The sequence below is a fragment of the Xyrauchen texanus genome, chromosome 29 (assembly GCF_025860055.1).
Source record: "Xyrauchen texanus isolate HMW12.3.18 chromosome 29, RBS_HiC_50CHRs, whole genome shotgun sequence".
NCBI lineage: Eukaryota > Metazoa > Chordata > Actinopteri > Cypriniformes > Catostomidae > Xyrauchen > Xyrauchen texanus.
Genome location: NC_068304.1, coordinates 17,010,256 through 17,035,660, shown reverse-complemented (window position 1 = coordinate 17,035,660; position 25,405 = coordinate 17,010,256). Strand labels below are relative to the sequence as shown.

Below are 25,405 nucleotides of genomic sequence, written 5' to 3'. Positions count from 1 at the left end.
TTCACTTGCATTGTATGGACTTGCAGAGCTGAGATACTCTTAAAATTGTTGTTTGTGTTCTGCAGAAGAAAGAAAGTCACACATCTGGGATGGCATGTGTTTGAGTAAATGAGGAGAGAATTTTAATTTGTGGGTGAACTATCCCTTTAAGCCATTTTTGAAGCAAATGACACAAAGGATGTAGACCTTTTCTCAGAACTAATATCAACAACATTTTTCACCATTTTGCAATGACTTTTAACCAACTGGGCTTAAGATGATTTTTTTTAGTCGATGTATGAAGTCAGTTCCTCTCAAGTTCACTCAGGTGGCCTTACCGTGTAGGCTCAAGTGTTGTTCATTACATAAGCTATGGTCATGTTCCACTAACGTTCGTCAACCAGAAAGTATACATTTGTTTTGTCTTCGTTTTAAACTTTATTTAGTATGTTTCAGCATTTAAAAAGGAACAGACTTATTTTTGTTACATGTTTTGCTTGGAAAGTGTCCTTATGCTTTCTTTCAAATAAATGCCATTTGGTTTGATATTTTGTTATCTATTGCAAAGACATTATACATTAAGTGTGGCTTAGGTGTCTAAATACTTTCTGGGTCCACTGAAGATAGTAAATAGTGCTATTAATGAAGTCTGGAGGCCATACTTGCATCTCTATGCCGGCACAGTCTATAGGTGGAGGAGAGTCTTCCACTGCCATCCAAAAATTGAGGAGCAGTTCTACCATAATCCCCCTTTCTCCTGCTCACTCTCCCTCTTTCCCCCGTGGTTCCATTCATATTCTAATCACAGCTTTCCCTTCTGCAGTTTGTAGGCACTCCATCAGAGCCCTCTCTGCCTCAGGCTCTACACTTTTACTTCCCCCTTTTGTGGCTACGCTCTCCTCCCAGCACACTAAAATAAGGTTGCTTCAAGGAGAGGGAAGGGAGGGGGTTCACTCCGGTTTTCTTTGAGTCGACCAAACTTTCCCTTTCCAGTTTAGTTTTGGCGATGACAGATCAAGTTTTTTTACATTTGGCGTCAAAAACGGGATGAGTTCAGATAGTGTCCAAGATGTCAATGAACATGCTGGCAGGGTTCGGTGCTATTAATGTCATTTGGTTTTATTTGATTTACTCAGATAATAATTAACGAAATGTTCACACTTCCTTTTCCAGGCCTATTAGAGACATTAAAAAGTTCAGCAGTGGTTCAAAAAGTGGCACTTGGATGGAGAACTTTAAAACTAAAGCAGTGGGGGCAAAGTGTGTATCTGTGTTAGGAGGGGGTATGAAAACGTATTAAATGCTATAATGGGAGATGGGGAGGCCACAGTGCTGGGATTGCGTAGATCTAAGCCTCTTTTTTTCTGGGAAGGGAGCTTTTCTTATTCAAAACAGCCCCACAAAAGACTTCCAGTGAGCCTTGCCACATCCCCATCTGACTCGAAGCCATTCATCAGCCTGCCGAGCCTATCAATGACATGTACCCCATCAGGGCTCCTATAAAATCAGCCCCTTTCCCATGAAACATCAGCAAACATTTTGACGGCTCTGGCTTTTCCCCACTGGATTTCTGGAGTCTTTGACCCCCCCACCCCATCCATCCATCCATCCACCCACCCACTCCTAAAACCTGCACCCCCCCACCACCACCACCCTCTCCACGGACCTCACATCTTATGCATCTCTGCAGCAGGCAGTTCTCTCGGAGAGACAGAGGGAACTAAGGAGGGGGAGTCCAGCACGGAGCCATTTTCTCAGAGGAGCCCCTGGAACGTGCATGGGAAGAGGATGCATTGTGAGCTGCTGGAAGAGCCTGACATGGATTCCACAGGTTGGTTCCTGCTGCACTGCCGGGACATTGGGATACTTGGGAACCGGGCTCTTTTGGAATGCAAAACCTGGGCCTTGGGAGTCTGTGACCTGAGATTGGCATCAGAAAAAGTTATTTCACTTTTTAAGTATTTTTTTCCCCATCAGGATAACTCTGTGCCTTGAATCTAGTACATGGAGAGATAGGTTGGCATGTTTTTGTTTTGTTTTTTGCCTCATTTTTATTACTAAGGATGGGTGTTCTTCTGCAGAGCATATAAAGTGGGCGTTTTATTTTATATGGAGTTGCAATGTGGCCTTATATTTAGACTAAATTCAATTCAGGTCACAGTTCTAAGTTTGTCATCCAGTTTGAAAGTATTTCTGTTCAATTAAAAAGTTATTTCGTTTAGGGAGTTTGCGCGCGGGTAAGTGATGCACCTGCTGAAGCCAATTTGTTACTGAAGCTATGCTCAGAACGACTGGTAAATAAATATAGTCTACTGTTGATTCGTTATATTATAAATCAAATAAAGTAAAATTCTAATCCGTTTAAAAATTGTTATGTCACAGAGGATGTCTTGCCCTGGTGTTTTAAACGAAAAAATAAATAAATAAAATAACAATCTAGCCTATATTATACGTTTAGCCTACTAAATATTTCGTTTCGAAAGCAAGACTTTCCGCATGGCTATTAATGAACGCATACTTTATATATATATATATATATATTAAACATTAGTTAGGCTGTTATTATTTGCCATATTTGGGTGTCACTTTTCTCTCTGTCCGATAACAGTGCGCGCCGATAAATGATCTCAGATCCGTCTCGCCTTTAGATGAGACTTAATCCAATTACTTCGAGCACTGCTTAAACTGTTCACGGAGCAAATGATTCAATTACAGACTGTGAATCTGATTTGAACTGACTATGAGTCAACACTGACGGAGAAATCGTTGAATATTTAAATTTTGAAAAGGAATTCGATTTGTTGCGCGTCAAAATAACAAAATCGCCAAGCAATAACAACAACCACAACTCTAATAGGCCTAGGCCTTTCTTTTAGTTTATAATATTAAAAAGCAATAATTAAATATCAAAGCCATTGAAATAGCTAAATCGGTATGTTATCATTTTTTATCATCGAAGTGTTTATTTAACAAAAATAGCCTTATAAAATAGGCCTACATCTTGTAATGTAAGAGATATTATTTAGACATTTGTAAACATGACACGTTTTTCGAATTCGTCATATTTGCAATCGTTAGCGATTATATTTAGTAGATTGGTATTGAATGTAGATTTAAGCCTATTAACTATTCTTACCAAATGAATATTTTCATTCATAAAAGAACGTTTCCATTCATTTGAATCCACTTATCCACTTGCTAAAATTAAAACGCATGGTTGTTTGATTGGTTAAATATCTGAATAAAGGCCAACAACATTTCATCCAGTAAAAGTTCATAACTTAAACCCCCATCTAATGCATCAGAACTGGTTGCCCAGCCGATTCGGCAACCGCTGCTAGGGTGATCGTTGCCATGGCCCGTACGGGGAAACAGGATAGACATTTCTTCGAGTCGAATCATATTATAAGTGTTTCTGTCTTGTGATGTAGCCTAAGGGCACCAGTCGGATTACCTACATAGCAGAAATGAGAACGGCGCTAAAAAGATTCTATTATGACGACACTGGGATGGAAGAGTGCGCGCGTAATCAACTGAGCGTGCACGCGCCTGTAATTCGCCTGGGGAACAATGCGGGATTCCTGCAGTTCTGCTGAAAACATTTCGAATAGAATCCCAGCAGCCCAAAGATCCACACAATCGATTGTAATTGAATTGACCGGTCATCATTATGTTCCTCAACTCTTTAGTCAAGGGTTGCAGCGACCTGCAGCCTTGTTTTTATGTTTATTGCACCCAACCACAAAGTGCATGTTGACAGTTAATGTGAACCAGAATATATGTAAGCATAAGCTAATTTACAATTGCTTTCAACACCTTGCCAAAATATTTCAAGCTTTGAGAAAGTCAAAAAAAGAACTGAAGAATAGTTACAAACCACAGCACAGTTCGTGCACCTGTTGCGTTTGCTGAGGGGGCATACACATGTTCATTCATATAATGTTGTAATTCATGTTCAGAATAGACTAAATAACGTTTAAGATGTGTACAACGTGACATGATGATTGGGAACATATTTTTCTACAATATAACAGCACACGACTGAAGTGGCTATAGAATGGCAAAAGTGTGTTCTAAAAGAAATTAGCAAAACGAGACAACGTTCCTCCAGGACCATGGTGCTACATAAAAACAACAAAGGACCAACACAGGACCACATGAGACAACACAACGAAATAAAATACCTATATAAAAAAAAAAAAAAAAAAAACTATGTGGAACTAGTTCAGAGAAAACATCCCTACAAAATAATGTATTTTTCACTTTTGCAGAGAGCTGGATTGAGAGATGTCTGAACGAGAGCGAGAGCAAGCGCTTCTCCAGTCACACGTCTATTGGAAATATGTCCAACGACGAAAGTAAGTCTAATTCATCGAAATAAATTCCTTAAAATAAAATGCAATTAATACAAAAAATTATTATTTTCATCAAAGGAAATCTTATGTGACAATTATCAGTGTCTGAACATTCCTGACGAAGAAAACTAATTAATTATTTAACATGCATTGCATTATATATTATTATTATTATTACTGAATCTTTATTGAACCTATTTATGTTTTTCTTACTAAAAAAGACGAGGAGAAGGAAAATAACCGAGCATCTAAACCACATTCTACGCCTGCCACATTACAATGGTAAAACAAATTTGAGATATTTACACTTCACTCGTTTTCTTTCTCTAAGCCTGAAACTGTTTTACAGGACTGTTTTTGATCCATAGTAAATTTATCAAAATAGTTTTGATGTTTAGGTTGATACCTATGTATCTCTATGTAGTTTCAGTGCGCATTTTTTGAAACTATCATAACTGCTTTTTACTTGCACCATGATTTTATAACAAATCCTGCATTTTTCTATTCCAGACAGATGATAAACATGTATCATTTATCTAGGTAATTTAAGAAATGTATTCATCACATTGTGCAAATTGTAAACTATCAAATGCCAGGTTTCCCAAAGGAAAAAAAAAATCTGCTACCTCACAGAGAGAAATTTATATTTTCAAATCTCTTTTTAAAGGATCAGTGATAAACACAAAAACTGTATACATGTTACCAGACAACATAACTTGACGAGATTACTTGTCTTGGCTATCCTACTTCTTGTATACCAGCAAACAAAACTATAAACTTGACTTAGTCCAGTTTTTCTCAGACATTGGATTCAGATTGTTATGAATTTCTATATATTTGGTTTTCAAGACATTAGTTGCTCTCATTTGGAATATCAACATTTTAAATTGGTACCGGAAGCCATCCGCACATAACCACTCATTTTGTATTGGCAGAAACTATGTAAAATTGTTCCTAGAGAGAACAAGTAGGTTTGGGTAGATATACCCCTCAAACAAAATCTGACTGATCTCCAAAAAATAAACAGTAAGTAGCAGAACATTTTGCTTATTATTTTGAAAGCACTGTATACTTGGAAGTATGTCTTTATTCATCAAAATCACCCCTGGACATTAGCCAGTGCTTGGAGATCACTCCAGTACATACAGTCAAACTGCACAATATGAGAAATTGGGCTGTAAAATTTGTTTTAGAACTGCAGTTATGCCTCCCTTCGTGTTTCACACTGACATTTTTATGTCTAATACTGACATGATATGTATTGGAAAGTGTCTTTCTCGGGTCTATATCCACTGACTTAACTGTTTTATCATTAGGTTGGAGGAGAACTATGAGATCGCAGAGGGTGTTTGCATTCCTCGAAGTGCACTGTACATGCACTACTTGGACTTTTGCGAGAAGCACGATTCTCAACCGGTCAACGCTGCTAGCTTCGGGAAGGTACTCGTATGCATTCAGTATTATGCCTACAGTTTAAACCACTTTTTGATATAATGAAATCATGCGCTCTTCATTTGGCTTACAGTTTGATTGTTTTGATGCAACAATGTAATGAAGTGAAAATGACTTATCAAAGACCATTTAAACATACATGTCCAAGTAAAGGAGAACGTAAGCATCTGTTGAATAAAAAGCATGACATAAAATCTTGGTTTTATGAAGAGACTCCACCAGTGATCTTTTCTTACACATATTTTGCAAACTCATCGCAGGACAATATAAACAATGAACATGTTCACCCTTGTTCCCACAACCCCTCAACCCACCTACTCACATTAGCCACCCCCAACACCCTTATCCCGCTCCACCGGTTCCTGTCGGAGGATATTGAAAAAGAGAGGGGGCCTGGATTAATGTGTAATTAAAGGAAATTTGGAAGGGTGAGATGTTGCGGAATGTTAGATCAGTGGCTGGAGCAGCGTGGGGTGTCCTTTAGGAAGGCTTCATTGATTCAGGACAAAACAGAGAGAGAGAGTTGGACCTGCCTCTCTGTCTGCTCATTTATCAAGCCAAGCCTGACAGAAACTTCACAGCTTGGCCTCTTTTTTTCATTCCTCACAATAGAGAGCTTCACTGTTTGCAAAGTTTTCTGCACCAGGAGCTGGACCAAGGAGCATGTGGACAAAAAGCAAAGAGAAAGTGAGAGAGGGAGAAAGATGGGCGAGAAAAAAAATTGTCATTGGACATGTTATGAATCTGACTAGATGATTAGGAAGATATTGTTATAAAAATCCAGCTAAAGTGGCTGAAAAAATATGAGAACAAAGAGTTCTAACAGAAATAACAACTTTATCTGTTTTTACCTGACCCAATCAGATAATACGACAACAGTTCCCTCAATTAACCACGCGAAGACTGGGAACCAGAGGCCAGTCAAAGTAAGCCATGATCCTTCTTTAGTATCCAAAACACTTTCAATAGTTGTGTTATTTTCCAGACTATCATTTTTTTCATGCTTTAAATGTTTTAAACACCTGTCTAGTCAACACTTTAGACATACCTCCTCATTCTTTATATTCCTACTTTGTACATTTTTAAATAATAGTAAAGTGCAAATATGGGAATTATGAAGTGACTAAAATGTTAAACAAATCACAACTATCCTATATTTTAGCTTCCTCAAAGTAGCTACACTTTGCTTATATTACAGCTCAGACTGTCCTCACAATGCAAGTGAATGGTGATCAGACATTTGTAGCTCCAAAAAGCACATAAAGGCAGCATAAAAGTCATCCGTAAAGACTCCAGTGGTTAAAGCCATATCTTCTGAAGTGATATGATAGGTGTGGGTGAGATCAATATAGTCCTTTTTACTATAAATCTACACCTTTGACCAGCCACGACCATGAAAATGAATGAATTTGCATGAAAAATGTGAATCACCAAAAAACAAAAGAAGAATGTGGAAGTGGATATTTGTAGTAAAAAAGGACTTAAATGTTGATCTGTTTCTCACCCACATTTATCATAAAATTCTGAAGATATGGCTTAAACCACTGGAGTTTTTACGGATGACTTTTATGCTGCCTTTATGTGCATTTTGGAGCTACAAAGGTCTGATCACCATTCACTTGCATTGTGAGGACAGTCAGAGCTGAGATATTCTTATAAAAAATATGTGTTTTGGTCTAGCAGAAGAAAGAAAGTCATAAAAATCTGGGATGGCGTAAGATTGAGTAAATGATGAGAGCATTTTCCTTTTTGGGCAAACTATCTATTTAAGACCATGAGAAGCATAAATTAGGTCTACAGTAATGTGTGCAAACTTTTAATTGGTAGTGTATTTTGTACATTTTATGACACAGTCATGATGGTATTTGAAAACCATAGAGATCCACATCACCAAATATTGCACACTGAACAGATGCAAATACAAACTTTTTACATACAATAAGTGGCAGCGCCAATCTACATGAAAGTGCAAACACTTCCTAATACTGACTATGCCTTTTACATTTCCCTCTTAGGTATCACTACTATGGAATCGCAGTGAAGGAGAGCTCCCAGTACTACGATGTGATGTACTCCAAAAAGGGCGCTGCATGGGTGAACGAGATGGGCAAAAAAGAGGTCACCAAGCAGACAGTGGTGTATTCACCGCGGTCCAAGCTGGGCACTCTCCTACCAGACTTTCCAAATGTCAAAGACTTAAATCTGCCCACTAGTCTGCCGGAGGAGAAGGTGAACAGATCACTAAAACCTCTAACCTCTACTACATCCAACCCCATTATCCAACCCCAGAATTTGTATCTTATTTCATAGTGTTCGAGTCTCTCAGCTTTTTTTGACCATGAGTGAGAAATTAATTTGGTATGATGTCATTATACTGTATGTAGAGGCACTACGTTTTTAAGCACTGAGTTTTTTGTTAATTATTCTCTGTTGGAAAATGTTATAAAAATGTTTTAATGAGTTCTTTACTTTACCAGGTCTCAACTTTTATCATGATGTACAGAACTCACTGCCAGAGGATACTGGATACAGTCATACGTGCCAATTTCGATGAGGTAATACAATTTATTTTCCCATGGTTTTTTGTTTTGTATGATTTCTTCTAGTATGTGTTATCAGAACAGTTATTTTGTTTGCATGAACAGGTCCAGAGTTTCCTGTTGCACTTTTGGCAGGGCATGCCGCCCCACATGCTGCCTGTCTTGGGCTCTTCAACAGTGGTGAACATAGTGGGGGTGTGTGACTCCATATTGTACAAGGCCATCTCAGGAGTGCTCATGCCCACAGTCCTACAGGCTCTACCTGACAGGTGAGTCCCCATCATTATTATCTATCACTCTGTAAGACTTGACAAACTTGCTTACTTGATGTTGTTAATTAAAAGAATAGAATTGTGACAATTGAAAATGTTACATTAGGTTTTCTGTCTAAAACAACAGCTGTTGTCATGCATCTCTCTCTGAAACATTTAGGAACCTGTTAAATCAACATGAACAAGTGTTTGCAACCTATTTATATTCCATGATGTGATTTAATTCTGAGTGAAACAGGATACTCAGCAAGGACAAAACATGTAGGGAGGGACTTATACTGTCTTTATCCATTGGGAATTGAATGGATAGTGAAGTTGTTTTGACATCAGTATTCTGTGGAGCTGTGTAGACAAGCCTACTTTGTTCTTTGAAATAACATGAACCTGTAATAAGAAAGTAAATGGGAGTTAATTTTAATCTGATGTTGACTTTTATCACCTAACACCCATATCAGACCCCTGTTGTCTGAGTGTGGAACTCATAACATTCAACTCAACAGCAATTTTCCCCTCTATTCAAATAGATATGCCAATCGGGAGTTAATTAACCATGGGAATGTAATAATTACACACCTTTAGAGAAATCAAACTTTTGCGTAAGGGTAATCAGCCTGCCAGAAGCTTTCTTGTCAATGATGCATGAATCAAATTTTATTTACACCAGACAATTAGTTACAAATTGTGTATCTTAGACATTTAGGTCAGAGTGTCCATTCAAACAATACTATAGTACTTCTGGAATGTTTCAAATTTTATATTTTTGTGTATTACAATAATGTAGCCTCACTCAGGTAATCAGGAAGTTTGCCAAGCAGCTGGACGAGTGGCTGAAGGTGGCACTACATGACCTACCCGAGAACTTGCGCAACATAAAGTTTGAATGTAGGTGCCAATATACTCAGGACTCAACAAACATTGAGAATTTGACTTTTTATGGTATTGCAAAGCTGTTAAAAAAACAACAACACTGGTTACACTTTATAATATGGTTACATTTGTTAACATCAGTAAATGCATTAGGTATCATGAACTAACAATGTACAATATTTTTTTTTTACAGTATTTATTAATGTTTGTTAATGTTATTTAATAAAAATATATTTGTTCATTGTTAGTTCATATTAGTTAATTGTGCATTAACTACTGTAAACAAATGCAACTTTTGATTTAAAACAATTATTAAAATTGTTTTTTTTTTATTTGTGTCAGTGGCGTAGCCAAAGGTGGGATGGGGTGGGGCTAGGCCCACTCAAATTAGACCCAGGTCAACCAAGACTATTAGATATTATTCTTTGACTTCAAATATATATACTTATAAAATAGTATTAAAATTGCATAAATTCTGATTTCTGAAAGTGTGAAAGAACTGTTTGAATGCACTTCTCTGTTGTTAAGGAACATTTGTGGGGGGGGGGGGGGAATGTGGGCAAAAACTTGTCCCATCCATTTTTGTTGAGGCCCACCCAAGAGTAATTTCCTGGCTACATCCTTGATTAGTATATGTTTAAATTAACAGTAACTTAATAACTGCTGTAAAAGTATTGTTCATTGTTAGTTCATGTTAACTAATGTTGTTATCTATTATTAATTCATGTTACCTTATTTTAAAGTGTTACAAAAATACTTTGTGTTTTCCCCCAGTGTCAAGAAGATTTTCCCAGATATTGAAACGACAAACATCATTAAACCATCTCTGCCAGGTAAACCACACTTTTAATGTTCAATAATATTTCACCTACTCTCCCGTTTGCACACAATGAAGGGTCCTCTTTATTTTCACAAATGTACATGATCAGGCATAGTGCAGGTCAGGATGCCCATTTATTTCAACACGCTTGCTTTTGCAGGCTTCTCGAACAGTGATTCACAGTGCAGACATCACCTTTCAGATGTTGGAGGACTGGAGAAACGTAGACCTCAACAGCATCACTAAACAGACTCTTTATACAATGGAAGACACCAGAGAAGACCAGAGAAGACTTATCATCCAATGTAAGGAGCAGACTGATTTTCAATATGGTCTTCCACTGATGCCTTTTGATCAGATACAACATACTTGGAAGGCTTTTCTGGACATTTTACTAATCTAATGCCCATGAATTTAGCAGGAATTTGTGTTGTGTGCTTATGGTTTGTTTATTGCTGCGGCTTCACATGCAGTGATGGGGTAAAGGACCCGCTGGTTGATGTTTTGCACCAGTTAGATAGCACAGAGTAGCTGTCAACCAGCACTGAACTATTCCCACGATCGTAAGGGCTGAGCTTTAACCAATGACACCGAGAGGTTAACCCGCACAGTCTGACACCCTAAGGAGCATTTCAAATTCATTACAGCATCAACCCCTCACATGACTGATCAGGTCAAAATTCAAAGATTCAGTCATGTCATCTTCAATGAGAGTTCCGAGTTCCTCTCTCTGGATTTTTTTATGTGGCATCTCTAATCTGTGGTACCAGTTATGTTGTCAACAAACTTTTACCACTTTTATTTTATTTTGTGTTTTTAATTGTGTGTTGGCAACTTTTTTTTAAAGCACTTTTTAAACTGCTGGTCTTGAGGAATAAATGCAGTAGCTAAATTGTCTTAAAAGCATCACTAGCTATTTGTATTATAATCCTCTGTCTATCATTATTTTCACTTCTTATCATTCCTTCCCCTAACTCAGAGAATATATTGCTAATCTGTCTATTTTCCTCTGTATTTCTCTAAGTGCATCAAGAATTTGACAGGCTGCTGGAGGATCAGTCGCCCATAGAAGCCTACATTGAGTGGCTGGACTCTATGGTGGATAGATGTGTCATAAGGGTCAGTATACAATCCATGAAATGCATTTTCTGCTTCGTTTACTGTCTATGTTAAGAGGAATATCATATTAAGAGTACTAGATATCTCTAGAATATTTGAATATCACTAGATGTCTCATTGTCTAGAAAGGATGGTTAGATAAAATCGCTCTTTGAAATGGCTGAAGATAAACTTGCTTTAACAAACAATTATAGGAATGGGGGAAAAAATTATTACTCAATCCGACCTGAGATAATGAATCTCATGAATTGTCATACATTTCTACTTTAGCCCTTGTCAAGCACTGCTTGTGTGTCCTTGCAAACCAAACTAAGTCTGCAGGTGTCCAACCCTGTAATTTCAAAGGCCATCACAACATACTTAAGACTGTTCGTGATACAATTCCCCAACTTAATGATGTCTTCATGGCCCCCTTTTGCGCCCATTATAGTCCAGATATGGGCTTGTAAATCTAGTTGCCATGGGAACTTCTACTGCCTACCAGACAATTGTTTAATGGGTGGGTGTTTCCCTGGGGGCAAATCAAATAGTTGACTTGTTGACATGTTTTTCGTTCTTGGGGGTTAGGCCCCAGTATGGACCCAAAGGTTAAGGCCCCTGTGCCTTCCCCCAGGCTTTTCTCATGGTAATATTCCTGTTAGGTGGCGGGGAAGAGACCCGGATGCCTGAAGAGGGTAGCTCAACAGTTCCTGCTCATGTGGTCGTGTTTCGGGACCAGGGTTATCCGGGATATGACGCTGCATAGTGCACCCAGCTTTGGTGAGTCAGGCGAAGCGGCAAGGTTATGTTCTACAATCATCCAGTCATAGAAAGAACATATTCATTAGATAGACCAAGTGATTGTCCAAGAATGGAATCTATTACTTAGTTTTACATCCACTATGTTCTCTCTCGTTTTTTAAAAGGTTGAATATTCTATTCTTATTTTTGTAAGATTTTATTTGTTTATATGATTTTAGTTTCTCAAGTTAAAGGGATAGTTCACCTAAAAAAAAATGTTGTGATTGAAAACCACAAGGATGTCAGAACTTTCATTTTTGGGTGAACTATTACTTAACTATCCCCTAATAGAAGTTACTCAATCCACAACATTCAACTCCGCTAAAATGACAGCTTGGCTAGCTCTTGGCTTACACTACCTAGCTGTCCATGGCAAAGTAACTGAAAGAAGGGCCATAAAAGAGGTAAAGGCCCCCTCCTTGTCAGCTCTGTCTGTGAATATCAAAGGCACAGCTGGTTGCAGTGTTTGATAATGCAGCTCTCAGTAAAAAACAGCTAATTAACAAAGGCTAACCCCCACCAAGTCTTTCCCTTCTTCCCATTTTATGACCAGGCAGTATTGCGCCCAGTCCACTGAATAGACGCAATGTTTATTATGCACATAGTGGCTGGGTTACTAACACAATGTGAGGATTGTGCCATGCTCCTTATGAATTCTTTCTCCCTCTCATTCATAACATGGACTCAAAGCATCATATGCTCCAGTAACTCTATAGAGTTTATGGTTGGACTCAGTTGACTATAGTTCTGACTTGGTGCTGAGCTTTTTAATGTGCATCATCAAATCAGTTTGTTCACTTGAAGCTTTTAAAGGTTTGAATTCATATTGCATTTAATGTTTCCCCTATGCTTTACAGTAGTTTGTTGAAAACTCCATTCAAGTTAGACTTTTGAATTGGAAGGATATATTGTTACTTTTTTCATGGTAAATGGGCTTCTTTGCATTTATAGGCTCATTCCATCTGATCCATCTCATGTTTGATGACTATGTGCTGTATCTGCTTGAGTCTCTGCACTCCCAAGAGAGAGCCAATGAACTGATGAGGGCTATGAAAGGAGAGTGCACACCAGGTAAGATTTGAATCGATTTGATACCCTGCTGAAAAGACTTAGACCTTAATTAATTTTTATGCTGGTCTACGCTGGTTTATGCTAATTAGGAATTGTCTGTCTGGGCACCGGCACGGTCGAATTGCTGGAAGAGGTCAACCAGCATGATCGTTCAGTATTTTTGTATTGTTTTTTGAGGTGAAAATATAAAAAGAAAAAATTATTTAAACGAGATAAAATTATTGAGAAGCAAAATGACAGATATTTTGTCTTGTTTCAAGAGAAATCTTACAAAGTATTGAATAATTTATGCTTATAAAAAAAAAATACTTGAATCAGAGGGAAAGCAAGTTCATTTTCCCATTTTAAGCATAAACCCCAATCATTTTTGTTAGATTTCTCTGAAAACAAAGACTTAATATCTTATCTAATTCTACTTTTCATGTCATTTTTTTTCTTATTTCAAGGATGTTTAGATATTTTTACTAGGAAAAAAATACATGAAATATTTTTTTACAGTGTGGAGAAGCTGGCTTGTCTGCCTTTAAAAAAATAAAAACATAAATAGTCATTAGGTTTCAGTAACATCACAGCGCTGATCCCTGGTCTGCTGTTGCTAGTCCATTGCTGGTGTTGTTAGGGAGAAGGACATTTTATAGAGCATTTGATTGGACAAAAATGTATCTAGTGCAGGCTGAGTCATGCATTTTTTTTCAGTCTGGTCTCATAAACATTACATGACAATGGCAACATTTTTGCAAAAGCGAAACTACGTGCTTCATAACACGTTTGGCTGCAGTTTTCCAGTAAAATGTCCAGCAAGGGGTGCTAAAAGTGAGTGAAATGGTATCCTAATCAGACAAGGTTTTTAAGGTGAATATTAGATGCAAGTTGTTAGCATAAAAACATACTTCCCTAACCTAAACCTAACCAATAGTGTCCTAAAATGAAATGAGAGGTAGACACAAAACAGACATCCTTACCCCTAACCAATGGCTAAACCTAACCGATAGTGTCCAAAAACAAAATGAGAAATGAAAAGTTAATTTGCTGAAGCAACCACATAATTTTGTGTCGCTTCTATGACCCTTTAGTCTCTCATGTGTCAGCTTGCATGCTTGACTTGTAGCTGAGCTACCACAGAAGCTAAACACATTGGAATACATGTGTAAATGTAGGTGGGTCTGTAATACAAGCATAGTTCAATTGTTTCTATATCAAAGCAGTGCGTGAGTAATATAAATCAGCCATTGATGTCCTAATTTGTGTGAAAGTGAATAAAACACAGTCTCTAGTTTTAATTTCTCCAGGAAAATGCGACAAAACATAGTATAATTCAGTTTGCCAAATATTTGCATATTAACATTCCCTGTATGAGACAAGGTTGATTTTTTTTTTGGTTCTTTTTCTCAGAAGATACATTTTAAGTGCGTGTATCTGGTAAATGTGAATTTTGTCATGGTTTAAGAGTACTTCATTGCTGAATTCATAGCTAACTCTTATGGACTAAAAGCCACAAAACCTTAGTTTTGATTTTAATGGGGTCCAACATCCAAAACACAAAATATTCTAGTGACCAATCATGCTGGTCATTTCAAGAGGGAAGATCTGAAACACTGAGACAGAGGTTTGAAAACTTGAGGTTTAACAAAATGATTTGTTGTGTGTATTTTTGGTCTGTCACAGCAGATACTGGGGAAGAGCTGATGCTAATGGGCTCCACTCCCACGTCCACGTCACCTGGACCATACTCGCCTGCCAAGTCTGTTCACTCAGTGGGAGTACCAGCAACATGTTCCCCCAATTCAGCCCAGTCTCCAGACAACACCGGCACATCTACTACAACAGGTAAATGGAGCTGAGATGTAAAATTTAAGCAATAGTTAACCCAAAAATGGAAATTCTGTCATAATTATCTCAAGCTCAAATTGTTACAAACCTAAATGACTTTCCTTCTTTTGTTGAACACTGAAGGAGAAGTTAGAGAGAATGTTAGCCTAAGTCACCATTCACTTTCATTGCATCTTTTTCCCTACAATAAAAGTAAATAGTGAATGAGGCTAATGTTTGGCTTTATATTTCCTTTTTTGTTCCACAGATGAAAAAAAGTCATTTAGGTTTGGAATATGTTGGTAAATGACAACAGACTTTTCCTGTTTGAAAACTCTTTTTGATCTCTTTTCTGTAACTTACTGTACAATAAAACTCAAATCACATTGCCATCACTGAAATATACTCAGTAGGAAGGCTCACATTCAGCACTAAAAATAACACTGCCCCAGTCGCATTCCATGCATCACTTAAACCTGAATCCCACAGAAAGATCATATAATTAACACGGCAAACACGTTTCTTTGTATATTTATGTCTGTGTATGTGCCAGGAGCTGTTCAGTCATATACCTGGTCCCTTACATACACAGTGACAACATCAGGTGGCAGTCCACCCGAGAGCGGACCCCAGCTTTCCTGCATGCGAAGCGGACCCCCTGTAAATACCCCCTCCTCTGCACACAGGATGCCAGTTTACCCCCATCGGGATGAGCATGGGTGAGCTCTCGAAACAAACACATGAAATGTAGCTATTGAAAACAATATGTGTGGACTAGTTGTTAGTTAGTAAATGTTTTTAAAGGTTTATATTCTGACTGTACCTTTTCTCCAGGTATACTGGCAGCTATAATTACAGCAGCTACGCAACCCAGCACCATCATGCTATTCAGAGTCAGTACTCCAGTTTGACCCATGAACCAGGGCTGCACACCCCACTGCACTATTCTTCATACCACCGTACCTCTGCACAGGTCAGGCTTCTTTTACCCAACATACTAATAACATATCATTTTAATATTTTAATGTTTATTATTTTGGATCAATATGGGTGTTCCTATGACCCTTCTTAAACTTTTAAATTTGGTCTTGACCATTTTTTATATCCTTGTTTTATTCACATGAGCACATGAGTTTTATCATAAATTTAGCTCCAACCTTTAATAGGCAACATCTTTAATTGAATTCTTCTGGGGATGGAAAGAGAGTTTTTGTATGGAGAACAACGTTCGTATATCTTTTAAACTGCGTGTTTCACAATACACATTTTATCATCAATACCGACCCAATAACAGATACAAAAAGGTGTGTATTCCCCAGCATTTAAGGTGAAAGTGTATTCCGTTCCTGTATTTTTCAGGGTTTGTAACTGAAAGAAGAATGCAAGAATGAATGTGAATGGTGGTTTATGCATTACAGTCATTAGCATCTGAAATGTTCTGGTAACTGTTATCCACAGAGGTCTATGGATAGTGAATTCCTCCTTACCTTAGAATACACTGGGTTAATAGGCTCAACTCGCCCTGACCAGAATTACTGCTAATTTAGCAAATGGATTTAAAGTGTATTCAACTCTAAAGATGAAAAAAGATGAAGGAAAGCTCAGTAAATTTGGTTAAACCTCTAGGCAACTCTTGGAAGAGAGATTCATCTTGTATAGTTTAAAAAACTTCAGAAAATTTTGAAAAGAGTTTTGAAATTTGAAAGCTGTCATTTTCAATAGAGATCTAGAGATTTTTGATCGTCAGTTACGTGAAAACCTTATGTCTGATCACTTCTAAAAGATAAAGTACACTAAGTTCAGTGCTGAGTTTGGTGGAAATAGCTTGAACTTTGTTTCAGGAGTTAGTTGAAAATGGTGTTGGTTAACCCAAGTTTGTACAAAAACAGCATGTTGGTTTTATCAAGCCAGCTGAGGTATTTGCAAGCAATACCTGTCAGAAATGGCAACTTACTAAATTACTTGCAGGATTCTGTGCTGAAATATGGACAAACATGTTTATTTCATCCACATGAGAAATATGCATATTTGTAAAACCCAAATTCCAAAAAGTTGGTACAGAATGGAAAATGCTAATAAGAACAATTGATTTGTGATTGATTTTTATATTCACCCTGTGCTATATTGAAAACACTACACACATTATCTGATGTTTTTTATCTTGTGAATATTTTTTTAATACACTCATTTCAAATCAGATGGTTCCAAAAAAGTTGTGACATTCAAGTGTTTACCACTGTTCAACAAAACCATTTCTTTTAATGACACTTATTAAAGTGATAGTTCACCCAAAAATGAAAATGATCTCATTATTCACTTACCCTGATGCCATCCCAGATGTGTATGTCTTTCTTTCTTCAGCAGAACACAAAGATCTTTAGAAGATCTGCCAGGTATAGATAATGCAAGTACACGGGTGCCAGCACAGTGTTCCAAAAGTCACAATTAGGCAGAATAAAAGTGTTGATAAAGGTTGATAATTAAAACTTTTTTGAACTTGCTTTATAAGTACCTGACAGAGCTCTATCCTCTTCTAAAAAAATCTGTATTTGTATTCTGCTGAAGAAAGAAAGTCATGCACATCTGGGATGGCATCAGGGTCAGTGAATAATGAGATAATTTTCATTTCTATTGAAATATTGAAAATATTCCTTTAATTGTTTTTAAGTTTAGCAAGCAAAATTATCCCCCATTCATCCATTATGCAGGTCTTCAGATGCACAATTGTATGGGGCCTGCGTTGCCATATTTTGTGCTTCATAGTGCACCACACATTCTCAATTGAAGACAGGTCAGGACTGCTGGTAGGCCAATCTAGCACCCGCATTCTCCACTTACACAGCCATGCACTTGTAGTCTGGGCAGTATGTGGTTTTGCATTGTCCTGCTGAAAAACCCCTTCTGAATGTGCGAGATCTTCGATCCCTCAGATGTCACTGTCTTAAAAACTGCCAGTCGTCTGTAATGGATATCATGACACGGGCACGGGAATACTTTGGTAAATCTCTCTCAGTCACCACCATTCGCCGCTGCATCCACAGATGCAAGTTAAGGCTTTACTATGCAAACCAGAAGTCCTACATCAACACTGTCCAGAAGCGCCACCGACATCTCTGGGCTCGGTCTCATCTGAGATGGAAAGTGGAACAGTGGAATTGTGTTTTGTGGTCCTATGAGTCAACATTTCATATAGTTTTTAGAAAAAACAGCCATCTTGTTCTCCAGCCAAAAAACAAAAAACAAAAAAAAAGGACCATCCAAGCTGTTCTTCAATTCAGTGTCAGGTCCAAAAGCCAGTGATTGTCATGGTATGGGTGTGTGTCATTGCCCATGGCATGGGTAATTGTGCAGCTGAACACTTGCATAATGGATGAATGGGGTAGAATTCTGCTTGCTAAACTTAACAAACTTGTGTCTTCAGTGCCCAAACGCTTAATAAATGTTATTAGGAGAAATGGTGATGTTACACAGTGATAAACTTTTAAGGAGCTCTTTTTCAAACCTCTGATTTGAAATTTGAGTGTATATATATAAAAAAAAAAATGAAATTCCCAAAGTAAAACATCAATGTGGTGTAGTGCTTTCTGTATAGCACAGGCTGAAAAGAATTTACAGATCACTCCTTTTTTTTTTATCAGTATTTTCCAAACTGTCCCAACATTTTCTGAATTGTGGTTAGATACACATTTAGCTAATGTGTAATTTTGTATTTTATTTATATCTATTTATTTATTGTAGCCTGTAGCTGATTAAGAAACCAAGAAAACCTTTTTTTATCTTTATATGGATGTGACAGAAGGAGCATGTTTCAATTAAACTGTTTGACTGAGGTAGTGGATGGAGAGGAGGGAGTCTGCATCACATATATTGAAAGCCAAAGCGGGTGTGATAGTAATTTCCTGTTAAGACCTCTCTGGCCCAGCCTGCCTTTTTAATGAAAGGTCAGTGTTGCTGAATTCCCCTATTCACAGCGGAAACAGACCCTGAAAGGTGGACTGGCTTAAGCCCAGAGACCCTTCCTCCCCCAACTTGTTCTCCCCACTCAATCCCTCTCTACCCAGCATTCAGTAACCGCCTCAGACTGTGCAACTTATGGCTGGAGATCCAGATGGAAAGTGTGTTTATTAAAATATTGTTATTCAATGGTCTCTTTTATCTGCACGAACAGGAGGTCACGAAGCAACATATCTCATCTGTGATCCCGCCTGACTTGCTTTTTCCCTGCTGAAACTCTTCATAAAAGCTATGACTGTGGACAGTTTCTATTTTAAGAGCGGTTATAGATTTTTACTTCCACTAATTTTCTGTCAACTTAAAATGAATACAAAGTCTGTGCTTTGTTTGAGAGGGCTACTCTGTAGAAGGCAATAGAAAAGGGAAAAATGAAGCTTATGTTGACTTCCCCATTCATAGAGAACAGAACATTTGATATAGACACAGTTCTTGATCTGACATGCTCAATTTTGGTTTTGGCCTGTAACTAATTAATTATAGGATTTAGGATTCATTAGGTCTTACATATCATAATCATTTTAACTAACAAAAAGACATAAAAAATTGTATTTCACAGCACATTTGTAAAATGTATACTGTATAGTAGAGGTCAAGCAATAGTGGATTTTGCCGATAATGTAAATCGATTACTCTGCCAATAGTCTTAAAAATGTCTTAATGGAATGTTCAAAAATGTTTTTTTCTTTTTTTGTCTTTGTCTTTCCTTACTATAACAGGCACAGAAACAGAGGCTACACAAATGAATAAAATCCCAGATACAGTTTAAAAAATACAATTTGGTGCAGAATGTGGGACTTTTAACTGTAAACAAACCCAAAACACGAAAGGGGCTCTTATTTTGAAAAGACAGAGACTTGGCTCCATTACAATGTTCTGTATTTAATCTAATTAAAACAATAAAATATGCATTGAAGTAAGGATATACAGTAAATATTCAATTATCAAAGATTTAGGTACAGCAAATCCCCACATGATGGTTAATCACAAAATAAAATAAAAACTTTCACAACTATCTGCATAGATTTTTGCTGACAACTATTAGTTTCAAAAAGCAGCTATCGGCACTGATTAATCAGTCAAATGGATATGTTGGTCTACCTCTGATGTTTAGCCAGTTTCCATACGTTGAACCTGAACAATTACTTCAAAATTTTAAGTGGAATGGCATTCATGACTGTTCCGTATATATGCTTCCTTAATGTGGCCTATTTTTGCATGGAACAGGATATTCAACTAAAAGAATTATGAACAGAATTGTGGCAAGTGCAATGTTGGGTAGTATCTTACTAAACTTAAACTACATTTTTCTTTTGCGTAACTGTAGCTCAGCCATTTTCTCATTAGTGTAGCTTTTCCAGTTACAGGCTCCATTTTCCAATGCGTAGCACTGTAGTGTCACAAAATGCTACATTTGTCATATTGTGTTACAAATGCAGCAGTTGAGCCGAGGGAGTAAAAAAATGGTTTACCTCAACCGTATTCTCTCATGCATATGTATCGCTGGGAAAACCAAATCATTTTAGAGAATCGATTCTTTCGAACAGTTCATGTAAATAAAATAAACAATTCTATTATATCTAGCGTTGGGAACTCCAATTTTCATTTTTTATTTGAAATTTCATTTAAAGGAACTAGTTCCTATAAATTATTCACTTGAGACCCGTGAAGCCTTAAAGGGACTTCTTTTATATTATGAAATAATATGAAATATTGAGTTAATTGCTGCTGTTTATCACTGTATTTAGATCAAATTAATTGTATTGTTGCCACCCTGTTTGTTTAACCCCTATGAATTTTAACCATGGTTTTACTATAGTAATATTGTTGTACCTATAACTGTAGCTATGGTTAATTTGTTGTTACCATGGTTTTACTAAATACTATGGTTAAACAAAGGTTACTGTAGTAAAAACATGGGTAATTTACATAAAGGAATCTATTTTAAATAAAATGAAAAAATAAATAAATATATATATATATATATATATATATATATATATATATATATATATATATATATATATATATATATATATATAAAGCAGAACTTATACAGTCAGGTCCATAAATATTGGGACATCGACACAATTCTAATCTTTTTGGCTCTATACACCACCACAATGGATTTGAAATGAAACGAACAAGATGTGCTTTAACTGCAGACTTTCAGCTTTAATTTGAGGGTATTTACATCCAAATCAGGTGAACGGTGTAGGAATTACAACAGTTTGTATATGAGACTCCCACTTTTTAAGGGACCAAAAGTAATGGGACAATTGGCTGCTCAGCTGTTCCATGGCCAGGTGTGTGTTATTCCCTCATTATCCCATTTACAAGGAGCAGATAAAAGGTCCAGAGTGCTATTTGCAGTTGGAATCTGTTGCTGTCAACTCTCAATATGAGATCCAAAGAGCTGTCACTATCAGTGAAGCAAGCCATCATTAGGCTGAAAAATCAAAATAAACCCATCAGAGAGATAGCAAAAACATTAGGTGTGGCCAAATCAACTGTTTGGAACATTCTTAAAAAGAAAGAACGCACCGGTGAGCTCAGCAACACCAAAAGACCCGGAAGACCACGGAAAACAACTGTGGTGGATGACCAAAGAATTCTTTCCCTGGTGAAGAAAACACCCTTCACAACAGTTGGCCAGATCAAGAACACTCTCCAGGAGGTAGGTGTATGTGTGTCAAAGTCAACAATCAAGAGAAGACTTCACCAGAGTGAATACAGAGGGTTCACCACAAGATGTAAACCATTGGTGAGCCTCAAAAACAGGAAGGCCAGATTAGAGTTTGCCAAACAACATCTAAAAAGCCTACAGTTCTGGAACAACATCCTATGGACAGATGAGACAAAGATAAACTTGTACCAGAGTGATGGGAAGAGAAGAGTATGGAGAAGGAAAGGAACTGCTCATGATTCAAAGCATACCACCTCATCAGTGAAGCATGGTGGTGGTAGTGTCATGGCGTGGGCATGTATGGCTGCCAATGGAACTGGTTCTCTTGTATTTATTGATGATGTGACTGCTGAAAAAAGCAGCAGGATGAATTCTGAAGTGTTTCGGGCAATATTATCTGCTCCTGTTCAGCCAAATGCTTCAGAACTTATTGGACGGCGCTTCACAGTACAGATGGACAATGACCCGAAGCATACTGCGAAAGCAACCAAAGAGTTTTTTTAAGGGAAAGAAGTGGAACGTTATGCAATGGCCAAGTCAATCATCTGACCTGAATCCGATTGAGCATACATTTCACTTGCTGAAGACAAAACTGAAGGGAAAATGCCCCAAGAACAAGCAGGAACTGAAGACAGTTGCAGTAGAGGCCTGGCAGAGGATTAAACCCAGCGTCTGGTGATGTCTATGCGTTCCAGACTTCAGGCTGTAATTGACTGCAAAGGATTTGCAACCAAGTATTAAAAAGTGAAAGTTTGATTTATGATTGTTAATCTGTCCCATTACTTTTGGTCCCTTAAAAAGTGGGAGGCACATATACAAACTGTTGTAATTCCTACACCGTTCACCTGATTTGGATGTAAATACTCAAATTAAAGCTGAAAGTCTGCAGTTAAAGCACATCTTGTTCGTTTCATTTCAAATCCATTGTGGTGGTGTATAGAGCCAAAAAGATTAGAATTGTGTCGATGTCCCAATATTTATGTACCTGACTGTATAACAATCGGACGATATAATTTAATTCTGCAATATCTAAAAATAGTTTCTTCTTTAAATAGCTTTATGTTAGTAGCTTGTAGTGTTGCTAACTACTTTTTTAAAAGAGTAGCTTGACTTCAAGTTTTAAAGAAGCTTACCAAACACTGGACAGTTGGTTGGAGGGGAGGGCTTGGTGATGCTGTATGAAAAGTAAAATTGTTTTAAAGGCGGGGCAAGTTATTACATTTTCATGAAAGATTACAAAGCCAAATGTTTTTCTTTAAAAAAAAATCAAATGCAACAATGAATCATTCACAATAATGCCAGGAATGTGTATTAATAAAGTAGATTGGGTCAATTTTGATTTCATGTTGACTTTAACATAAATAAATAAGATTCAGTGAATCCTGATTTGTTATGAGATGGTGTTCATGTGTCTGTCTCTCTGATTTGCAGTACCCACTCAATAGCCAGATGTCACGAATGGAGTCTTGTTTGATGAGTGGCTCTCCAATATTACACTCATCCCCGGTGACCCCTCGCTGGCCGGATGTGCCCTCAGCCAACAGCTGTTACTCCAGCCCCCCTGTGCACACGGCCCGCTACGGCTCTACCGGAGACATGTACTCCCCTCTTGCCCCACGCAGGAACTCTGAATATGAGCATGCGCAACATTTTCCTGGATTTGCCTATATTAACGGTGAAGCCACGACAGGCTGGGCAAAATGATTTTACCCTTCACAAGCTGGACTGAGCAGTTGGACCCATATTTAAAGGGAAAGTTCATCCAAAAATGAAACTTCTGTCATCATTTACTTACCCTCGTTTTGTTACAAACCCATATAACATCTTTTGAGTTCCATGGGAGAGAGAAAATCATATGGGGTTTGGAACAATGTGAAGTGTTTGAGTAAATGATGACCTCATTTTCATTTTCAGGTGAAATATCCTTATGTATTTACTTAATTACACAGAATGTATCTGAGTGGGAATGAGATTGTGTCAGAAATGTTTTTATTGAGAGTGTTTAGTAGACAGTGTTTACAGTGAAAGCTGCAAATTAAACTTTCAATTGCAATCATTGTGTGAGTGCAAAAAAGGCAGTGTCCCTTACAAGCATTTAAACCCACACTCTCATTTTCTGTGCCAACATTTTGACCACTGACCTTGTTTTTCTAAGTAAACCTACGCATCTCAACAGGATGTTTCACCACAGACTGAGTGTTTGACATCATAACGCCACGGTCATGATGCCACAGGTTTTACTTTGACACTAACACCAGTTCAAAGTGTGCTACTTCCCCGGCATAAACATAATACATTCTCAGTAAATGTTTTTGTTTCACACAGGACACTGTTTGGCCAGCTGCCAGAATACAGACGTCATCATAACAGTTCAAACAAATAAGGGCCACTAATGTCAGCACAGATGCGTACGTATGTGAAATTGAGAATTCATTATACATACTTGCAGAAGTAGCCCAGTGCTGTACAACCCAGCAGGTTTGACTTGCGCTCTTTGTTACAGGCTATATTAATTGTGGGAGAATTTTAAAGATCTTTTCTGTAGCTTTGTAACACTGTGTCCCTCTGCAATATGTGTATGAACTGTATATCCTGTTTTGTATGATTTAGAAACATGAAAAAAGTGTTAACCTTGGTTTGTGTGTTTGTGAAAGCACTCAAAGGTACTGTGGACCTATTACCCTATGGGTAGGAATAAAAAAGGAAAGAATATGAATATGTAACATTTATTATCTTTAGTCACTTTCTCTTGTACAGTATATAAAAGCACCCAGTAACTTCTCTGGTGACTTATGCTACCATGTTGATATATGTGGAATTATTTGTTGCCACATAAAGATTTTTTAAAACCCAGTATGAAATATGTCTCTTTATTCTGTGTTTGATACACACTGTGTGGCTTTAAATACATTTGGAATATTTTCTCAATACTCAAAAATTCCTTTGTGCATCCATGGCAACAAAGTACTGACAGGATGGACATGAAAACTTTCACCTCGGGCATTATTGCATTGTTTTAAGTTCAAAATTGTTCCTAAAAGGCAGAGGCTGGGTAGATAAATAATTTAAATGATCATTACACTTTGATACTGTGACTTTCAACAGTTAAATTTATTTTTGCATGTATGTGTCACTGTAAATCTTAGCATGCATTTTTGTACATTGGCCCTTTCCTTGTCTGTACTGAAAAAGTGCAATAATATGTCCCATTCTATGTTATTGAAAATATTGGTGAAAGTTCCTTTTGAGACTTAAAGGAATAGATCACCAAAAATGAAAATTCCTTTATTATTTACTCACCCTCATGCCATCCCAGATGTGTATGACTTTCTTTCTTCTGCAGAAAGTAAACAAAGATTTTTAGTAGAATATTTCAAATCTGTAGGTCCATATAATGCAAGTGAATGGCGACCAAAACATTGAATCGAAAAAGAACATAAAAGCAGCATAAAAGTAATCCATAAAAAAGTGTTTTATTATGTCTTAAGCTATCTAATTGGTTTTGGATGAGAACAGACGAAAATATAACTCCTCTTTCACTGTACATCTTGACATCAGCAGTCTCCTTGACGATCATGATTTCAAGCTCGATTACACTTCCTAGTGCCATCTAGAACTCTGCACATAGTCAGAGACTATTTAGC

The 25,405-nt window shown here is 37.3% G+C and overlaps 1 protein-coding gene across 4 annotated transcripts; it reads left to right on the top strand.

Annotated features, from left to right (window-relative positions):
- Positions 1–1,669: 1,669 nt before the first annotated feature.
- rfx4 (regulatory factor X, 4) lies at positions 1,670–24,608 on the top strand. 4 transcript variants are annotated; one of them, XM_052097162.1, is made up of 18 exons: positions 1,670–1,810; positions 4,251–4,337; positions 4,556–4,616; positions 5,651–5,774; positions 6,651–6,712; positions 7,802–8,015; positions 8,264–8,341; positions 8,432–8,595; positions 9,380–9,480; positions 10,240–10,298; positions 10,446–10,590; positions 11,310–11,404; positions 12,046–12,163; positions 13,136–13,255; positions 14,924–15,082; positions 15,618–15,783; positions 15,899–16,037; positions 23,193–24,608. In XM_052097162.1, the coding sequence occupies exons 1-18, from the start codon at positions 1,768–1,770 to the stop codon at positions 23,463–23,465; spliced, it is 2,208 nt and encodes a 735-aa protein (XP_051953122.1). In that variant the 5' UTR covers positions 1,670–1,767; the 3' UTR covers positions 23,466–24,608. The 4 variants fall into 4 exon arrangements, with proteins under 4 accessions (XP_051953122.1, XP_051953123.1, XP_051953121.1 ...); XM_052097163.1 differs by having other exon boundaries at positions 14,921–15,082; positions 15,657–15,783; XM_052097161.1 differs by having other exon boundaries at positions 14,921–15,082.
- The last annotated feature ends 797 nt before the right edge of the window (positions 24,609–25,405 follow it).